Source organism: Podarcis liolepis, assembly GCF_965112155.1.
Source record: "Podarcis liolepis genome assembly, chromosome: Z".
NCBI lineage: Eukaryota > Metazoa > Chordata > Lepidosauria > Squamata > Lacertidae > Podarcis > Podarcis liolepis.
In genome coordinates, this window is record NC_139570.1 from 4,076,197 (window position 1) to 4,097,581 (window position 21,385).

At 49.8% G+C, this 21,385-nt stretch overlaps 1 protein-coding gene and 1 long non-coding RNA gene across 7 annotated transcripts in view; one reads left to right on the forward strand and one right to left on the reverse strand.

Annotated features, from left to right (window-relative positions):
• Positions 1-3,753, forward strand: part of NLGN3 (neuroligin 3) — a 63,694-nt gene extending 59,941 nt beyond the window's left edge. For all 6 annotated transcript variants that reach the window (XM_083486364.1, XM_083486359.1, XM_083486362.1 and 3 more), the window contains one exon: positions 780-3,753. In XM_083486364.1, the coding sequence (XP_083342490.1) occupies positions 780-1,626 (847 nt within the window). In that variant the 3' untranslated portion in view covers positions 1,627-3,753. The remainder of the gene's footprint in view (positions 1-779) is intronic.
• An 11,929-nt stretch (positions 3,754-15,682) lies between these two features.
• Positions 15,683-19,892, reverse strand: LOC310698944. Its single transcript, XR_014521847.1, has 2 exons — positions 19,848-19,892; positions 15,683-16,094 (listed from the first exon to the last, which is right to left on the reverse strand). It is a non-coding gene; the product is annotated as an uncharacterized lncRNA (long non-coding RNA).
• Positions 19,893-21,385: the final 1,493 nt, after the last annotated feature.

Genomic DNA, 21,385 nt, shown 5'->3' on the forward strand with positions numbered 1-21,385 from the left:
TAGATGGAGGGTGGGGAAGTGAATGCACAGCTTACTGGACAGAGGTTAGAATTACACATGTTGTTCCACCCACTTCACCTCTGGCCCACCCATGAGTGGCATGTTTTCCTCAGAAGCTTGCCTGAAAAAGTTTCCCCATCCCTGCCCTAGACTGAGCTCAGATTTACAGAACCAGAATTTCAGGGCCTGCCATTTAAATCAACCGCCTATGTTTTAATAGCTTGTTGCTTCTGCTTTGGTGTTAACTACCCCGGATAGGTCACTTGTCTTTCTAAGGCCTCTGAAGCTGGCATAGTGGTTCTTTTTCCCTCGAGGGCCCAGCTGGCGTAGTGGTTAAGAGTGTTGGACTAGGATCTGGGAGGGCAGGGTTCGAATCTCCACTCAGCCGTGAAGCTCACTGGGTACAACCTTGGGCATCTTTTACCTTAACCTACCTCACAGGGTTGTTGTCAGGATGAGGTGCGCAGGAGAAGGAGCCTTGAAGTCCCGAGGAGGAAAAAGTGGCATATAAATGTGATAAATAAATAAAAATCTGACAGTCTTTTAAAATGTATCTGTGAGAGGGTGTGTGTGTTATTGTTTTGGTTTAATCACCGTATTTACTTGTGCTTTAGCTTGTATTTTATTCTGTGAACCACCCTGGGATCCATTTATGAAGGGTGGTCCATAAATTTAATATAATAATAATAATAATAATAATAATAATAATAATAATAATAATAATGTTGTCCAAAGTCACGTTGCTGACTTTGTGTTCCCTCTTTCTCTCACACTTCCAGGGACCCCAACAAGCCGGTGCCTCAGGACACCAAGTTCATCCACACCAAGGCCAACCGCTTTGAGGAGGTGGCGTGGTCCAAGTACAACCCCCGCGACCAGCTCTACCTGCACATCGGCCTCAAGCCGCGCGTGCGAGATCACTACCGCGCCACCAAGGTTGCCTTCTGGAAGCACCTGGTGCCGCACCTGTACAACCTGCACGACATGTTCCACTACACCTCCACCACCACCAAGGTGCCGCCGCCCGACACTACCCAGAACTCCCACATCACCCGCCGGCCCAATGGCAAGGCCTGGAGCACCAAGCGCCCAGCCATCTCCACCGCCTACACCAGCGAGGGCTCACAGGAGAAGTGGAACCCGGAGCAGGACGGGGCGGGGACCCTTCTGGTGGAGAACCCCCGGGACTACTCCACCGAGCTGAGCGTCACCATCGCTGTGGGTGCCTCGCTGCTCTTCCTCAACGTCCTGGCCTTCGCCGCCCTCTACTACCGCAAGGACAAGCGCCGGCAGGACACGCACCGTCAGCCCAGCCCGCAGCGGGCCGCCAGCGCCGCCAACGACATCGGTCACACCCCAGAGGAGGAGATGCCATCGCTGCAGGCGAACCAGGCGCACCACGGCGACTGTGAGGCCCCCCATGACGCCCTGCGCCTTGCTGCCTTGCCCGACTACACGCTCACCCTTCGCCGCTCGCCGGACGACATCCCGCTCATGACGCCCAACACCATCACGATGATCCCCAACTCCCTGGTGGGGCTGCAGACCCTGCACCCCTACAACACCTTCGCCGCCAGCTTCAGCAGTACTGGGCTCCCGCACTCACACTCCACCACCCGGGTATAGCCTGCCCCAAGCACCCGTGCACTCCCCGTGCGCCCTCGCCGGACCTGGCACTGCCGGGGGGAGGGGGGAGTGGCCGCAAGGTGTGGCGAGCGTCCCTGGACTACTCGCCCTTTGGGGATTTCGTTTGTATCAAGTGCTTTGACTCTCCTGGAGGCCCGGCAAGGGTCTTGGCCGAGCAGAAGGGGGCCAAAAACTGCGACCAGAGCCGCCTCGCTCCCAGCTCCCGAGTCCAGACACTGTGCAGGAGGGGATCGGGGAGCCCTCTGAGCCTGCTGGAGGCCCCTCCCGGCACCTCCCCAGAGCCACAGGGCACCGCCTGGGGAACCCCAACTGTGGGCCTTGGGGTGGCTCCTGCCTGCCATTCCCTCCTTCCACTAGAGATTTACCAGTCAGTGCCATGGGAAAACAACTCTCGTGGGCTGAGTTGCCATGCCGAGACAGCGACTTGGGACCACATGCCAGGGAGCCCTGGGCAGGTGCAGTCCGGTGCCCAAAGCCCCAGTGCTGTGTCCTGGATATGTAGCCTGCGCTTGGTGCTGGGCCCAAACAGATGCTGTCCAGGTGGCTCTCCTCCCCCCCCCCCCGCCCCGTCCCCCGCAACCCTCACGCCTCTCCTTCGTGTCGTGGAGAAAACTTTTTTCCTGTCCGTCTGTTTCTTTCCAAGAGACGTTTTTTAAGCAGATCTTTAGTTCTTTAAAACACTAACGGAAGACGCCGTGTTTTGTCCTTTGTAAAGATTTTAAACTTAAGTGTTCTTGATATAAAAAAGCCAATTAGACACACACACACATACACGCCACAAATACACAAACACACACACACAGAAAGAGAGAAGACCCCTCCCCATACACTGGGAAACACAGACATGCACCCACCAATCCCATCTGTGCTGCAGCCCCCCTCTGCCCACCCCCGTGGCCCTGCCAGCATTGACCTGTGCCAAACCGAGAAACCAGCCAGACTTCCCTTGGGGCAGCAGTGGCCCCCCGCAGGCCACCAGGTCCTTTTGTACTTTTGATATGCCCTTCCGCAGCCATTCATTCCTGTATGTGACAACCAACCAACCTGTGGCCTGGAGGCACCCAAGGGATGGCCTAGTTCCTTCCGCCTCCTGCCTCTCCTCCATGCTGCCCACCCCCCAATTGCATTGGCCAGCCTGCCCCATTCCCCTCCCCACCCGCTGTGCCAAACCTCCCGTAGTTTTCAAACCCCTTTTGGAGCTTGGCCAAGCCCACCCTCCCATCCCCCTCAACCGCTCCCTGCTCCATGCCAGCCGGACACACCTATCCTGGCCTCCCCAGCGCCTTGCCTTCTTGGGTTGGATCAGGCCAATGGACCTCAGTGGCATTAGGTGGGGCAGGAGAAGGAGGAGGCCAAGGGCAGGCTGGGCACAGAGAGGAGCAACCGGGAGGGTTGGGCAGGGGGGAGGGCAGCGCAGTGGAGATGGCAGGGGTGCTGCGTTGACGCACAATTGGCTTTCCTCGCCCACTGCAAAACCCAGGTGCTCAAGGTCATGAGGGAAGGCACAGAGGGCTGCGTTTGGTGGGTGGGGGGTGCTTCTGGCAGAGCTGGCAGAAACTCAGCCGCCGGCCGATCTGGGGGACTGGGGTGCAGACAGCCCAAATATGGTTGGACCAGGGCTTGGACATTCGGTGGGGTGGGGTCTTGGAGGTCTGGGGAGGGGAATGGGGGTCCTGTGGTGGAGGCGGCACAGCCCTGCCGTTGGGCAGCAGGAGCTGGGCCCAGCTTGTGGCAATGGGGTGGGGCGGGGGCTGCGCAGGATTAAGGGAGAGGCAGGAGCACCGCCCAAGGGTCAGAGGGACACCGAGGCTGGGGAGGCTGCAGGGGTCACCCACATGGGGACTGAGCCGGGATGGTTTGGTGCCGCTTGTTTGCCCTCCCCCCCCCCTTTGGAAGCTGCAAACTCAACTTCAGGGGGCAGAGGGCATTTACGAGGGCTCTAGACCTGACCTGCCCCCCTGTCCCGCTTCAGAGGGTACCTTTCAGAGCCAGCAGCGGAAGGTGGGGTGCAGGCGAGCGGTTCTGGCTGAGAATGTATTTACGCGGCCCTGTCAATCACCTGCGCAGAGGAAAAGAAATCCAAATAAAGCGGAAGGGGTATTTTTAGCTGTCTGCTGTCCTGTCTGCTTCTTGGGGGGGCGTAGGGGTTGGCACAGTGGGGGGGGGAGGACCATGGCTCCCCGTGCTCTTTGTTGTGGTAAGAGGGTGGGGAGCAGTGCAGCAGGGTCCATCTGGGCCCCCAGAGAACAACTCCTGCTCCCCAGAATTGCCCCGCATCCTTGTCAGGGGGTCAGAAGACCATTTTGACTTAACAGAGAACAGAGAAAGCCACCTGAGGCTGAATTGGTCCACCTAGCGAGCATCGCCTGCCCTGCCTTGCAGAGGCTGTTCAAGGTTCCAGCTAGAGGGCATCTGTGCTTGGAGCTTTCATTGGGAATCGAACCCCTGGGACTTCCTGCACACAGATGCTGTGCCACTGAGCAATATGCTCTAAAAACAGCCTAATCGAGGAGGACCACCACCGCCCAGCAAGAGGGTGACAACAAAGCCCAGAAATAGGAAGCACCTTTTAAAAAGTGTTTTTAAATATATAAAAGTACATGAATAATGAGCATACCTTGCGCCCTGTGATTGCCTAGCAACCACCCCATCACACACACAGAGAGAGACCCAATATCCCATCAAGCACAAAAATGACCAGAGATTGCTCCTTGCCTAGAAGCACAGAGAGAAGTGAGAGACGCTCCACTTGGTTGCATGGATGGGAGAAAGAGACATTTCAGTTTTCAAGGCCCTGACCCAAACATTTCTACGTACTCCAGGGGCAACCCCACATTATTGCTCCTTCCACCCATTTTTTACCCCTTCAAGCCTAGGGCAAAGCTTCACCTGTTGAGTTTCTGCCTGCCCCACAGCTACTGCACTTTAGTAAAGCAGCGCTGCCCCCACTGCTGTTGTGTTTTCTTGCAAGAGATCCATCTACACCAAAACATGCCTGGGAGCAAACGTGGGGATTCTGCATGTATCTGGGCATGTGCAGTTGGGCCCGTCTAGGAGCAGGGGGGCAGAAGCATTGCATCCCTCCCTCCCTCTGCTCTTGCATCAGCCCAAGCGAAAGGGGCTCCCGGGTCCCTCAGCACATGCACGCACAGATGCTCTTTCCCTGATCTCCTTTCGTGCCCAGCCAAGGAGCTCCCGGTTTCATTTCTTTTTAATGCAATTTCTAATGGCGTTTCCATGGCAACCAGGAATTGAGGGCTGAGTCCTCTCCCAGCGAGCACATGGTCCGTTGCACCGGGCGAATGGCGTGGGGTGGGGGAAGAGGCAGGGAGCCGGGCACACACTCTGCACATGCATGGACTGGCACTTGCCTATGTGCATCGGGGAAGGGGGAGCCCCAGAGGGCCGAAGGAGTGGCCCCTGATTCTCAAGAGCAAGGGGGCCAGGATAGGGAAAGGATTGCAGGCAGGCAGCTTTGGGGGCAGCCCAGGCTCTGCCAACTACCCACTGCTACAAGGACACTTCCTGGGACAGGAAGCTGCCTTCATTCCAAGCCCATAGGCCCCTCTAGTTCAGTGTTTCCTGCACTGACTGGCAGCAGCCCTTCAGGGTTTGAGACAGGAATCTCTCTAATTCAAATAGGTTAAATTGGATATATTGAATAGTACAGCATTTAAGGGTAAATATGGAAACCATGGAAGGGGAGGGCGATAAGTCAACAGATAAAGCAATTTACAGTTTATGTCAAAATATGGAAAGATATTTTTGTGGAAAATTAATAAGATTTTTTTAAAAAAATGAAATGGGAGTCTCTCCAGCCCTGCCTGGAGATGCCATTAAAAATCGTACCTGCGACCTTCTGCATGCAAAGCAAAAGCTCTACTGCTGAGCTGCAAATCTTAACCAACACCATAGGAGCCATGTCCTAGGGGCCAAGGTCCTTTTGGTCCCTGCAATAAAATATTTGAGCAGACTGCCCCCTCCCAGCTTGAGGGGCACTGCCATTCATATGGTATGCATGTGCTGCATCTTGTGATTGCTTATGTGGAGCAGGCCTTACCTGCCCCACCCTAATATTTTATTCAAGTAGGCACCCCTGCCCCACACATCCCCTTGCACCAATTTGAAGAGATCAACTGAATGTGCATTGAAGGAAGCCCTGCTCCCAGTTACCACCTTCTTCTTTCTTCTTCTTTGGCGATCACTTGTAGCCGAGTAAGATTGTCTTCCATAAACACGGTTTTAACAATGAGTCCGTAAGTGACTGTGGAGGCCAATTCTGGACCCACATGTCCTTCCACAGTGGGGACATTGGTTCCCGGGCAGGAGTTGATCACAGTGTGACTATGCCAGGTGTGTCTTCCTCTTAGCAAGTTTCTCCCTTGTGTCCTGAGTTCAAGTGTCTCCAAAGCCCATGACACCTTTGGTAAAGGCTGTTCTCCAACTGGAGCACTCGCAGGCCAGTGTCTCCCAGTTGTCGGTGTTTATACTACTTTTTTTTAGATTTGCCTTGATACAGTCTTTAAACCTCTTTTGTTGACCACCAGCATTACGCTTTCCATTTTTAAGTTCGGAATAGAGTACAGTGGTACCCCGCAAGACAAACGCCTCGCAAGACAGAAAACCCGCTAGACGAAAGGGTTTTCCGTTTTGGAGGCGCTTCGCAAAACGAATTTCCCTATGGGCTTGCTTCGCAAGACGACAGCCCATAGGGAAATCTCCGGAACAGCGGGGAAGCGCAGCGCATCTTCCCCACTGACCTCAGACCTCCTCCCGCCGCCCGGCTTCGGAATGAATCTCTGATGCCGGGCGGGGGGGACGACGCCTCCTCCCGCCGCCCGGCATCGGAACGAATCTCCGATGCCGGGCAGCGGGGCAGGAACGCCTCCTCCCGCAGCCCGGCATCGGAACGAAGCTCCGATGCCGGGCGGGGGGGGAACGCCTCCTCCCGCCGCCCGGCATCGGAACGAAGCTCCGATGCCGGGGGGGGGGACGCCTTCTCCCGCCGCCCGGCATCGGAACGAAGCTCCGATGCCGGGGGGGGGGGACGCCTCCTCCCGCCACCCGGCATCAGAACGAAGCTCCGATGCTGGGCGGGGGGGGCGCCTCCTCCCGCCGCCCAGCTTCGGATGGCTTTCCTGAAGACTTGGGGTGGGAGGAGGGTTTTCCTTCCCACCGCCAACATTCAGAATGCTGTTCTGAATGTTGGCGGTGGGGAGGAAAAACCCTCCTCCCACGCAAGCCCCGGGAACAGAGGGAAAGTGCTGCGCGCCTTCCCCTCTGTTCCCGTACCTGTCCTGAAGGCTTGCGGTGGGGAGAAAAGCCCTTCTCCGCACCGCCAGCCTGGCAAGCGGTTTCCCTAGGAACGCATTAATTGATTTTCAATGCATTCCTATGGGAAACCGTGCTTCGCAAGACGAAAAGCTCGCAAGAAGAAAAAACTTGCGGAACCAATTAATTTCGTCTTGCGAGGCACCACTGTACAGTGGTGCCTCGCAAGACGAAATTAATCCGTTCCGCGAGTCTCTTCGTCTTGCGAAGCACGGCTATTAGTGGCTTAGCGGCCATTAGCGGCATAGCGGCTATTAACGGCTTAGCGGCTATTAACGGCTTAGCGGCTTTAAGAAAAAGGAAACAAACTCACAAGAACTCGCAAGACGTTTCGTCTTGCGAAGCAAGCCCATAGGGAAATTCGTCTTGCTGAATGACTCAAAAAACAGAAAACTCTTGCGCGTTTTTCATCTTGCGAGGCATTCATCTTGCGAGGTACCACTGTAGTTGCTTTGGAAAATAATCATCAGGCATCTGCACAACAAGACCAATCCAACGAAGTTGATGTTGAAGAATCATTGCTTCAACACTGGTGATCTTTGCTTCTTCCAATACACTGATATTAGTTCACCTGTTTTCCCAAACGACGTGTAAAATTTTTTGGAGACACCGTTGATGGGATCTTTGGAGGAGTTGGAGATGGTGTTGATAAGTGGTCCATGTTTCACAAGCATACAGTAAGGTTGTTAGTACAATAGCTTGTAAACAAGCATTTTGGTTTCCCTGTGAATGTCCTGGTCTTCAAACACTCTGCACTTCAATTGGGAGAAAGCCGCACTCGCAGAGCTCAGGCGATGCTGGATTTCAGCATCAATGTTGGCCCTTGCCAGACCACCACAAACAACAAGTGAGCAATAACAAGCTCCCAGCTTCACAGAGCCGGACTCTACACCTGCCAAGGTGACCCACGGGCACCAGACCCCTCACTCCAACATGCACAGACCAAAGCGCCCTAACAGGGAGGCCTACATTGCGCGGGGTACACCAGGCATGGACAGAAGGGGTGGGGGGAGCTTTCTTTGAAATCCAATTGAGAGGCGATGCAATTGACTGAAGGAAGCCCTGTTCTCAGTAGCCACCTGTCCCCCCAAATAACAGCTCAGCGAGGACCCTTGTGGTTCTATCCAGGGGCTTATTGCTGACGTTCTCAGAACAGCCACGAGGGGGGGAGAGCAGCACAGGGACTCAGAAAGAAGTGCACTGCCGAATTTAGTCTTTGTATGGTAGAGGTCCCTGCATACAACTTTGGCCCAAACAGACTGGGCGGGTGGGGTGGGGGGGCCTTGCAGCCAAAGCAGGTCAAGTCCAGAAGCAGAAAGGTAGCAAACAAGACAAAAAGGACAAAGCGTCAGCATTGCTCCTGAAGGGTCCAGACTTCCGGAAGCTTCCAACACTCCATCCGGGAACTCATCATCAAATCCTGCCCCAAAAACCCAAACCGAGGCCTGAAGGTTGAGGTTGAGGGCTGGTCCTGGAGCAGCATCCTTGAGAATCCGCTAGGAAGATGGTGAGAATGTAGGAAACAGCCTTATCCTGAGCCAGGCCACTGGTCCACCCTGACTGGCAGCAGCTCTCAGGTTTCAGGCAAGGGTTTCTCCCAGACCCACCATGAGATGGTTAAGAATTGAACCCTGGACCTTCTCCAGGCAAAGAGGACTCTGTGCCACCAAGCAGTGGACCTCCAGCAGGAATTCACAACAAGCTCAAATGGAAGCTGCTGGCCTTCTGAGCTCTGAAACAAGTTCAGGTTATGGAGCTCTCTGTGTTGTCTCCAGGACCGGCTAAGCTTTCACTGAAGCTCTGGAGTCCTCCAGTGCAGAAGAGAGGGAAGGGGAAGAAGAGCCAGGCCACTGGGTGGATCTGGGTCATTGCCAGTTCCTACTCCAGCTATTGGGGACCTTCTGCATGCAAAGCAGCTGCTCTGCCATTGAGCTCTGACGCTTCTCTTTAGATGCTACAATCACCAGCTCTGAGAATTGTTCAGTCGCTTTGGAGGGCAGGAGGAGTGAACAATATTGAGGTGCTTCCCCCTCCCCTGGCTTGATATTCTGTATCCTCTAACTGTACTTCTCTTGGAGGTTTGTGTGTGTTCGTCTATTTTTCTCACAAGGCGTTCCAGTCCCTGGTGTGTACTCAATTTGTACCTAATAATAACAGCCCTTCCAGGTTTCACCCATCTGGCAGCCAATGAAAATAGCCCAGCTTCTTCAACCAGAAATGTGCTAAACAGTCTAATATTAACAAACTGTGAAAGAGCAAAGCATTTTGGAGCTAGATTTTTACAACACTTGCAGAGCTCTCTGCGTATTGTGAAGTTGTCCTTATTTAATGCAAGCTGCCTTGAGAAGCCTGCGTAGTCTTGAAAGGTTGCTTAGAAGTGTGTGGAGCAAATATAAGCACATTTCCCGAACTCCTTTTGTGTGGATGCTACCTATGGAGAAACTTCAGAGAAGTTCTTTGCTTCTGCTCTTCTGTTCCCAATGGGAAGCCAGGCTGTAGTTTTGCAACTGAACCTCTGCTTTGCATGCAGAAGGTTCCTGGTGCAACCCCCAGCATCTCCAGTGTCCCGTCTGAAACTCTAGTAAGCTGCTGCCAACCAGTGTAAGTAACACCACTCTAGATAGACTCATGTTCTGCGTCTATATAAGGCAGCTTCCTGCACTCCAGAATCTTTTTTTTCTTTTTTTTTACAAAAGCAAGCATTATTCTGCCAAATATTCATGCATGTGCAGAGGTGCTGCTGGCTCAGGGAGACCCAAGTTCCTCCAACCCCATTCAGACCCCAAAGCAGTGGTTCTTCAAGGTTGCGGCATGTCACCCTGGTGTGGTAGCAGAGGATAGCGAGTGTAGCAGGAAGATTCAAGGACAATCAAAGAATCATTTAAACATTTCTGTGTAATATAGAACAGTATAGTATCTATCCATCTATCATTTGCAGAATACGGGTAGAAATATTTTCAAGATGAGAGCAACAGCATCAAGTGATACTGAGAGCCAGAGCATCAAGGGATAAATTTCTCAAGTCCCGAGCAAATTTTTATTCTGAAAGTGTGGCCCAGAGAAAAAAGCTTGAGGACCAGTGCCCTAAAGGCCTGCAATCAATGTGCCGAAGCTAAGCAGGTGTAAATTTGGTCAGTGTCTGGATGGGAGACTGTTTTGCAAGCACACATATGCTGCCTTGCATTCCATGATAGAAGAAAGAAAAGTGGGGGGAAATGGGTGTGTGTGTGATACAATGCTCAGCTTCTGACTTGATGCACCTTTCATATGACAAGGGAGCTCTTCAAATGTTCTGCCATGACTGCTTCAGCAACCCTCTCCTGTCCCCTCATTCATTCATTCATTCATTCATTCATTCATTATTTTTTTGGCAACTTCTCCATGACTCTTCTGATTTTCTCTGAGGCAGAAGGGCCCAGTGGTGTCTTATTCTGAGAGTAGACTGTTTCCCACTGTTTAGAGGTGGCCTGTGCATTTTCCCTGACATGGGATCCTCCTCTTGCCATCCCAATGAAATGGAGAATTTCCACGCCAGCAGGCAGGTGTTCCCAGGAGCCTCTGCCACACATGTCAAGGGACTCCCTACGTGAGGGGGGTTGGCAGTAGCTAAGCTTTTCCACTGAGCATGGAGAGCCCTACCTCCCATGTGAGTAATGTGGTCCACCAGCCCTGAGGCAAACTTGGATGGGGATTGACAGACTATTTCTGATGCAGTTGCCATAGCAACTGTGATGCTCAGAAGCTAGTGGTTCAGCCAACCTTCTGCTGGGGTGCTACTCTCCTTCCCCATTTCTGCAGATATTGAGATGAGGGGGCATCCCCCCCCCCCACGGTGTGTGTCAATCTGCAAATGCTGTTGGCATCCGTCTATCCTGAGAGACAATAGGGTGAAGTCAAACTCAAACCGCTGTGTTCGCTGCACCAAAGTGATCACCTCAAGGCACAAGCCTGGGCAGTGTGAATGGAGGTCCTGAGTTGCCCAGACAACAAGACCACCACACACACACCCCTTTGGCCTCACTGATGTTGTCCAAAGGAAGGAGGAGCAATACATTTGGCGCCAGCCTGGGTGCAAGAGTTGCCAGAAGGAGGTATACAAGGTGTCATCCAACCACCTTAGGGACTTTGGATTTGTGTAGGGTTTACTCCTGAGCATTTTCTTCTCCCAAAGATATCCTGCAAGGCAACGGAGGTTTAGGATCAGAGTTTTCCTTCTCTTAGATGGGCTCCCTTCCCAGGTGGACAAGCCCCACCTGCCCCTCACTTCTCTCTACAACACATGCAGAAACCACCTTCTTGACCTTTGGACTCGGTCTTGTTTGTTCCATCCAATCTGCCTTCACATGTCCCTAACTCACCAAGGGTTTGAGACCCATCGGCTACCTGGTTTAGCTGGCCAGTCGAAGCTGTTTCCTGGGATGTGGCCGCTGTCTCATGCTGACAGCTTCTAGGAGCCCCAGGTGAGAGAAGAGTGCAGGCTGGGGACCAAAGGTGAACAAACTACCCCAAAAGGAGCACAATGTGTCCCCCACCAGAGGTAGTACCCCTTCCCTTTACACTCCATACACCCCATGCACAATCTTCATATACAAGATCACTTAACAGTTAGCCTTAACAACCTTTTAACAGCCTCACAGTCAATATGGCAATTTAAGAGTGGTGAACACATTGGTTTTTTTCCTGTCTCTTCAAGGTGTCTTTGTGACTAGACAGGGAATTTTAATGTGTAATCATGACTAAGATCCTAAAATGCTTATTTTTGGAGCAATGAGCATGCAGGGCAAGGGCTTGGGGCAGGTGTTTCTATCCCGCAGATTCTTCCAGGCCCGCTTTCTATACCGGACACACACACACACACACACACACAAACACACAGCTGCAGAATCCCACGGTCACCTTGCTCTCAAAGGCACAATGACTGTGCTATTTCTTCCCCTGCAGTCCATGGAGATGCAGGACAGACAAAAGAGAGCACTTCTTCACAAAGAGCACCGTTAAACTGTGGAATTTGCTCCCACAAAAGGGACCGGTGGCCACCAAAGTGGACAGCTTTAAAAGAGGGTGAGACAAATTCACAGAGGAAGTGGATTAGGCTGTCAATGGCCACCAGATACACAATGGCTTTGTTCTCCCTCCACTATCAGAATTAATGTGCCTCTGAATGTCAGTTGCTGGGAATCACAAATGGGTGGGGAGAGCTGTGGAGCTCAGACTCTGCTTGCAGGCTTCCCATTAGGGCATCTGGTTGGGGGGCTGGATGAGGCCTTGGCCTGACCCAGCAGGCTCTTCTTATGAAACACCAGGTTCCATGTCTGCTTGTCGCTACAAGAGTTTTCTTAGGATAGAGTTAGGAGCGTTAAACTCCACTGGGATTGTCAGCAGCTCATTTTGACACAGACACTATGGAATCTGACTCCCCCACCCCCTGGCAGAGCAGATGTCCCTTTAGCAGAAATTATTATTATTATTATTTCTTGAATTTGTAGGCCACCCTTGATCTGTAGATCTCAGGTTGGTTCACAACATAAAATCACAATACATACACATGAAATACATAATAAAAATAAGAACACAAACAAACCAATAATCCCTGCTCCCACATTTATTATTATTATTATTATTATTATTATTATTATTATTATTTATTGAATTTGTATACCGCCCTGCACTTGTAGGTCTCAGCAGTTCACAAGATAAAATCACAATATAAAAACATAAAATACACAATAAAAATAAGAGCAAGAGCAACCCAATACCACCCCAACACATTTTAAAGGGGCATTGGATGTCAGTCAGCCAAAGGCCTGGCTAAAGAGGAACGTTTGCGCCTGGTGCTAATGAGCAGTTTGAAAGTTCTATGGCTCTAAGTGAATAAGTGGGTGAGTGTTTTCCCCCCAGTAGATGAACCCCTCTACCTGACTTGGAGAAATTCTCACCTGTCGGATTTCTGCTTGCCCTTTGGCTGTTAAAAAGACACAGGACTCCAACCAGGATACAGGGCCTGGCACCTCCTTTTGTGGTCTAGCATTGAATCCACTGCTTTATTATTTTATTTTATTTATTTTACAATAATTGCCACTTAATCAACAAAAAAACTCTCAGCAGTGCACATTAAAAAATAAAAGTAAAATCAACCATTGGAAAATTGACACAAGAATTTAATCCAAATATAAATAAAACCAGCAGTTTTAAAACAAATATACATCATAAGATTACCTGTCTGGATAGGCTTGCCTGAATAAAAATGCTTCTTAGGAGGTACTGAAAGCAATACAGTGAAGGCACCTGACTGGCTTCAGTTGGTGGCAAGTTTTGGATACGTTGGTTCTGCTACACTGAAAGGGTTAGTTCTTGAATCAAACGTCATGTGGCACTTGGGAAAAAGTGCCCGTTGCACAGATCAAAGTACTCAAGTTGGTATATATGAATTAAGGCGATCCTTCAAGTCAGCTGGTCCCAACCTGTTGAGGCCTTTATATGATAATGGTAAAACCTTTAATTTGGCCCTGTAACAGATAGGGAGCTGGTGCAGATCTCTGAACAATGGAGTTATATATTGACTGGGTCTCACTCTTGTCATCAATTTTGGTGCAGCATTCTACTACATGGCAGTAACCCAACCTTGAAGTCACCAGTGTTTGGACTACTGTGGTCTAGCACAACAGAGCTGGCAGGGAATGATGTAGTCTGAAATGTCTGCCAGGAAAAACAGGTTGATGAAGGCAGGATCAGGCCATACTGGGTAAGTCTGTGGCTAAAATTTATATGATGTTTGTTACTCACATGTTAGTTGGAAGCATTCTTTGCATGCTCCCTTTTGTTCTGGAGAAAAATTAGCCATGAGGCCCTGATCTGGAACATGCTCCCAATCCATATCAGGCTTCTGAACCACTTTTCTGCTCCTAGGTTCCTTTAGTCCCCGGAGGTGCTGTTGACAGGGAAAAGCACCTTCAGGGGCAAAATAGGCCAGTGTTTCCCAAACTTTTTTGGGCAACGGCACACCTGTCTACTGAAAAAAAATCTCGCGGCACACCACCATTAAAGCCCCGCCCCGTGACGTCAGCGCGCAGCGTCACGCCGGGAGGGACGCACGAAAGTGAAAGTTTTTTCCCTCCCCCCTCAGTCCCTCGCTCGGAATTCAGCTCGTTTGGGGCATCGCTCCGGCTGCTCCCTCTCCCGCCGCGCAGGAGCGATGCCTCTCTCTGGCTCTCCCTCCGCGCAGGCTGAGGGAGGGAGGGAGGTGCGCGTGTGACCCGTCTCTGCTGGGAGACCAAACCCAGCGAGGCAGAGTCGCGCGGAGGCGCCCAGGCAGCGCTGCCGGCTGCGAGGAGGAGCGCCAGGCAGCAGCAGGAGGCGCGGCCTCTCCTCGCCGCCGCCGCCCCGCCTCTCGCCGCCCGACTCGCCCGCCTCCCTCCAGGCATCTCGCGGCACACGAGGCAACGTCTCACGGCACACTCGTGTGCCGCGGAACACCGGTTGGGAAACACTGAAATAGGCAATATTCTGGATGGGAAGCACCATTACTTCTCCAAAGTGGAAGCAGCCAATTAAAGCACATTTGTTTCAAGCACAAGACTCACACCACATGTTGTTTGGGCCTCCTACATTCATATTTAGGAAGGGACAGTACCTTAGTGGTAAATGCACAGCAAACCTCACAGGGTTGTTGTGGGGATAAAATGAGGTTGTGGTGTGATAGGAATTTTATGGTCTTAGATATATTGTAATGTTCATAAGTGTACCAGCCAAGCACATATATAGATCAGCACAGGAAGGCCAACCTGGAACCTTTTTGATTCCTAAACTGAGTAAATGTTTTCTCTGCAAGGTCAAAGTGGGAAACCTCCCCATTGTCTCTTTCCTCACAAATCCTGTCTTAAGGACACATTTAAGATATGAATAGGGTGTGAGCCTGTGACCTGGCCCAGGAACTAAGTATTTATCACTACAAAAGAATGGCCAGGCTCCCCAGGCAATCCAATCAAGTAACCTGCCAGACAGGAGATAACAACAGGAGAAAACCAATATTCAAATTTCTGTTTTAGACTGCCTTTTCTGTGATGTAGGTGTGATGTATCTTGAGGGGTGGTCTTAGGTTACACCCCTTCTGTGATGTATGTATGATGTTTCTGGGGGTGGTCTTGATCTACAGGGTGGCAATTTCAAAAGTCCATATAAGGCCTTGCGCGCCATTGTTCTGGGTTCCTCCTCCTCCTGCGTTGTGGTGAGTGAGGACCCTGTTGCAACAGATCAATAAAGACCAGGCTTACTAGCTGCTTTGCTTCTCAATATTCTCTGGTTGGCCTCTGTTATTCTCTCCTACCAATAGGGAACCTATGTAAGGACTCTATATGGGCTCTTGGATACCCTATAAGGGAAAAGGGCAATTTTTGTTTACAACAGTGGGACCATGGACACAATCTCAAGCTTCTTGGAGGAACGTGGTGGAATATAAAGCCAATTAATCGATTAATAATAATGTTACCCTCCACCCCACTGCTGTGTGGCACCCACATCCAAACCATTCCCTGCCCCCAGCAGCCCTAGCCTGAACCAGCCTCCCACCTAAGAGTCCAGTGAGGGTACTTCTCCAAAGAGTTAGTGTGCGTGTTTTGGGGAGTGGGTTTACGGACTCAGTTCTCCAGGCAGCGGCTGCACCAAAACCCATTTCTTTGCCGCTTAGATGCAATTAGAGACATTTAGATAACAAACTGCTGCATTAAATTTAATTATCCCAGCAGTAATTGGTTGCACTGAGAGGATGCTAAGCCCAGCACAGAGGGCAACTAATTAACCAGCGGAGCCGGGGGGGCGGGGGCGGGGGCTGAGCCTGAACCCGATCAAGATACCACCACCCAGGTCGCCTTCTGCATCTGACCTGCTGACCTAACTACAGCCACGGCTCTGCCCTCTGCAGGAACTGGTTTTCTCCCCAGAGCCTTCCAGTGCAGGAATAGGGGCAGAAGTCATCTAAAAAGAGGTCATCTGAGCATGCGAAGAGAACCTCTCTCTCACGACAGAAACACTTCAGTGGTTCTTCACTCTTGAGGAATTGGGTGGGGATGCCTTCCAGGTCCGAGGCCGTGGATTCCAGGAGAAGTTATGCTCTGCACTTTCTATTAAAAAAAAAAAGCAATTGAAGCAGCGACTAATTTCTTTTTTGTATTTTAAAAAAAATGTGTCAGGGCTTAGGCATAGTAATTTCCTGGACGTAGCTAGGATTTGCCCATCGGAAACAGTGTCCTGGTGAAAATCACTGAAATGTCTGGGAAAATCCAGACATATGGCAACCCATGTAGGAAGTGTAGGCTATGGTGAATTTTCTTTAAAATAGCTCAAAAACTTGTGTGCGGATTTTCACTATTTGAAATATGGCAAGCCTATCTAGTAGGGTCCCTTCAAAGACTCACCGTCTAGTCCTAGGCACCAGGTGCGGAGCTACACATCCTGTGCATGCCCAGAGTTTCTCTTATTTACCTATTCCGGCCCAGGGAATAGGTAAATAAGAGGAACACCATGCCACAGACAAGAAAATGCCTCACAAGGATTGGTATGTAACAGCTTATTATCCCCTTTCCTGGGGTCAGTGTGGGGCTTCCAGTTCTCTCTGACCCTCTGCAGCCCTGCCCACAGAAGCCTTGGCTCCTGCTCCCCACTTTTGACAAGCCTTGCAACAGCTGGGCTGCAGCTTCCTTGGTTGCCCTGCATGACTTTGCAACAGATCGAGCGCTTCTGCTGAATGCAGACTGCCTCCAGTGCAGACCTTTAGGTGCTGTTGCGCAACTTCCAGCTGGAGGTCTGGAATGGGCTCTGGCTGGAGTGCAGCCGTGCTAAGCCTGCTCCAGGCAGCTGCTCATATATATATTTTTTTAAAAAATAATATTTATTAAATTTCCAACAAATTAAATACAACACTACAAAAAAGCCAAAAAAGAAAAAAGCATACAATACAATACAATACATAATAAAAAAGAAATATAATAAAAGAAACAAACAAGACAAAACAACACAAAAACCATTTAAAATTTCAATTTCAACATCTTATCTTTCCTTCCCTTATTTCCTCGACCTCTTCACACCTCCCTTTTTGTATTCCACTTCTATTGATTGTTTCAGCAATTCCTTTCCATCTTCCTCTGTTTTCTATCCTATAATTGTCTTAACACATTCTAACCATATTTTTCCCTTTAAAGCTCAATTAATCTATTTATACTTAATTCCCATCCCTATCCATCTTCCCCTATTTTCTATCCTATAATTATCTTAACACATTTTAACCTTATTTTCCTTTAATACGCTATTAATCTATTTATACTTAATTCCTTATAACATTTCTACTGAAGCCATATAACTTCATTCCAACGTTCTTCTAACATTCATTAATTTTACAATATTTCTATAAATAATCTTTAAACTTTTCCCAGTCTTCTTCCACCAACTCTTCTCCCTGGTCTCGGATCTTGCCAGTCTTTTCCGCCAATTCTATCTAGTCCATCAACTTCTTCTGCCATTATCCAATACTTCTGTGCTTCCAGGAGACAACCATTCTCTCAGCCAGCAAAGAGCAGATGATTCACAACAAAGTTTAGGGGTCTGGCAGGGCAGGTCCACCTCCTTCTTTAGCATCCGTCAATATCTTAAGTTTTACTCGAGGCTTCCTGCCCTGCCAAACAACTCCAAAAACATCCCTCTGCCACCTCCTGATACAATCCATCCCATCCAAAACTTGCACTATTTGAAACAAAAGCAACATCCCCGGCATCACAGCAACCCTCAACCCTACCACAATGACTCGGCCCAACAATAGCAACTTCAGATTTATCCATATATCCCAATCCCTCTTCTCTTCAATCCAACGTCCTTCACAGTTACCCTTAAATAGATTCACATTTTTGGTAGTCATACTGGCCCCCAAAAACCTCTCTTTCTCAACCGATGTTAGTCCAGTCTCTTCCTGAAGCTCTATCAGGCTTTCCTTTCCCCATTCAGGTAGGGCTCTTGTCCTCAAATTCTTCTGTTTTCCTTTAAGTTCCATCATAACAGATGTCACATCAAATTGCCTTTGAATGGATGGGGCTCTCTCACACTCCAGTTGTATCGATCTCTGAATGGTTTCTATGTTGGTGTTCACCTTTTGTCCCAGATTGTCTATTTTCCTGTGAAGCTGTTCCAACGAATCGTTTATTTTCACTAAAGTGACCACTAAGGCCTCTTCTGTCGACATTTCACCTGGTTTTTTTCTTTCCATTTACCATAACACTTGAGAAATTCAAGGTCAATCTCAGAGTCTTGCAGTTTTTATCTTGCAGCTGGAAATCCCCCTAGCCCAGCTCTTATAAAGTAACCAATTTCAGAGATTTCCACTAGAGGAAAACAATGTCCCCTTTAAACACAACTCATACAGTCCAAAGTTAATTTCAGATTTCAGTTACTTTTTACTCCTTTTTAGAAGCAGCCGGAGACAATAGAAACAATGTATTTCTCTTCCTTTGCTAGCTGTCAAGGAACGTTCTAAGTGCTGTCAATGAACATTCCAAAACGTCAGTCCACTAGCAGCCCGTTTCCAGGGTCAGAGCGGCTTTATTTTATCTCCCTTCACTCTCTCTTGCAGGCATACTTAGTCCACAACTCCCCCCCTTCTCCTGCCTCCAAGGGGGGTTTTGTGCTCTTTACCGATGGAAATTTAGGCTTTTACAAAAGGCTTTCCAAGACTTCAGCCTACAGCCTCCTTGCCTCAGTCTGTTTACAAGTAGGGAAGGCGGACTTCCTGTTTTGAACCTCCCCCGTTTCGATGCCAAATTAAACTTTTAAAATCCGATTCTCCCATCTCAGCTCTACTCACGGGTAATTACTTTGGAGTCAAATTGTCCACAGGAAAAAGTCAATGCTCTCCGACAACAGCTATTCGAAGCACCGCGCCGCTCACCCCACGTCAATCCGGATCCCCGAAACCGGGTTCCCCCGGGAGTAGGGGAGGCGCAAAAGGTGCCCGCCGAATCCCACGTTCACAGGCTTCTCCCACCTGTGATTTTTACGGGTCTCCGCCTTCGCCGCGGCGGTACAGACCCAAATTCCCACGGTGCAAGTTCCTCCCGATCAGAGGAACTCCGCCATTGCCGGAGGCACCAACCCGGAAGTCCCCCAGACAGCTGCTCATAAAGGCATTCTGCTGGTGCCTCCACCATTGCTGCAGCGGCAGCAGTTCCTATTGGCCTCCAAACAGCCGCTAATATATGGCCTGGGCAAGAGTGAGAAGAACAGGCAGCCTCTGGGCATGTGCAGAAGGCCATCTTGGCTTCAGGGGATGGAGCCCTGTGCCTTTAATAGTTGGGCACTCATATGATTTTTATTTATTCCATAGAATTTAAATACTGCTTGATTATTATTATTATTATTATTATTATTATTTGTAGCACCCTTTACAAACTGCAATTCCCAGGATTCTTTGGGAGAAATGTGCTTTTAATGCCTGTTTTTCCTGCAGCAGGCATGCTCAGCTACCCCTCTGGAAGCTCAATCCCACAGAAAGCTGTGACGGCCACCAACTTGGATGGTTTTATGCAGGAAAGGCTATCAATGGCCACTAGGCACGATGGCTATGCTCTACCTCCACAGTCAGCAGCAGTAACGTTTGTGAACAGTAGTTGCTGGAAGATGCAGGAAGGGAATACAGAATGCTCTTGTTTCCACAGGCCTCTGGCTGGCCACTGTGAGAACAGGATGCTGGACTAGACAGGCCAATGTGGCCTCATCCAGCACGCACTTCTTATGTCCTTATGTGGTTCAAGGGTAGAGATTGTGAGAAGGCATCTTCCAAAGCAATCCCACCCTGCAAATAGCTTTGGAGCCTTCTTGCCTCTAGCCCTCACCCCTTTTCCTGTTCCTGCTGGAGTCTTCTTTTGCTTGCCACACCTGCAAGCTCTTCCGGCCAACGGTGCTAATGACAGATCTTAAAAACTTGGGGTCGGTGAGATTCGACAATCACAGCACCTTGTGCCTGCTGGACCTCCTGAGCGGAGCGTGTTGTGTCTTGCTCCTGGTGAAGTAGGGTGAAATGTGAGGAGTGTTGCAAGCCGGTGCAGAGGCAGAAGGTCTGGCCGAGATGGTGGAGCACGGCTTCTCTGTTAGGGGCTTCTTCCTAACCCAGTGGAACACCAGTATCATACGCCTCTTAGATGGGTTGGACATGCTGAAGAAGGTGCTGGAGGCCCAAAGTCTAGGGTGACTTCAAAGCGGAGGACGCAGCAGGCAGTTCCCTATCAATGGTGCCAAATCCAAGCAAATGTTAGTTCCAGTCCTGTTAAAACGATCCAGCAATTATGAACGTTAAAGAAGGGAGTAATTCCTCAGGCAGTAGGAAAAGACTTTCTGTGGCTTTTGAATAGATGGGAGCCCCCCCCCCCAACTACTGCCACTGTTGACAGCCTGTTGCCCCTCGACTCTGCTTGAATGGGTTATGTCACAATGGTTCCTTCATCAGGTGTTTGTGAGCATGAAAATGCTTTTGGGAGTTTCAGCAATGAAGGCTCAGGCATAACATACTGTTTGAAAGTCTGAACATTTCCTCTTTTTTTTATTTAACAAAATTTATATACCACTTTTATCATTTATATACAAATTATTAGGAGAGTAAGTTAAAAATATACTGTAGTTTATTTACTTATAGGCTAGTTTACATACTTTATTCCTTCTTATACTTCTATCCCACCTTTCCTCCACAGAGCATACACACTTCAGCCTCCACCTTCTCCATTTTATCCTGACAGCAATATTGTGAACTAGGGCCATAGCTCAGTGGTAGAACAACTGCTTAGCATGCAGAAGGCATCAGGTTCAGTCCCCAGCATCTCCTGGTGGGACTGGGAGCACTCCCTCTGCCCTTCGGAGGCTTCACATTGCTATCGCTGAAGCCAAGGAGCCTGCATTCGCTCCATAGGACGCACACACATTTCCCCTTAATGTTGGAGGGGGGAAAGTGTGTCCTATAGAGCGAAAAATACGGTATATGTTGGAAGTTCCATAAGGACTGCCGTATGTCAGGAATTTCCCAGATATATCTGGAATGCTGCAGGCGGAAGCAGTGTCTGGGTGGAAATAGACAATTTTTTCTGGGAATTTCTGGACATATGGCAGCTCAGCTGCTTTGGGCAAAACTGAAAAAAGCTCAACAGCTTTGCCCAAAAATAAGGCAACCCTAATTTATTTTATGCCATACTCTGCCCTGGTGGGGTATAAAATCTCTTTAATAAGCCAGGAAACAGCATGTTGGGGGGACTGTCCCAGAACTCAAGAGTAAATGAATTGAGGGTGGAAGCAGAAACTAGCCCCTCATTACTACATGCTGCGTTGGCAAGTTCAGCTGTGATCCCGTGATCACTTTACCTGGGATTAGGGACTATTGGACACA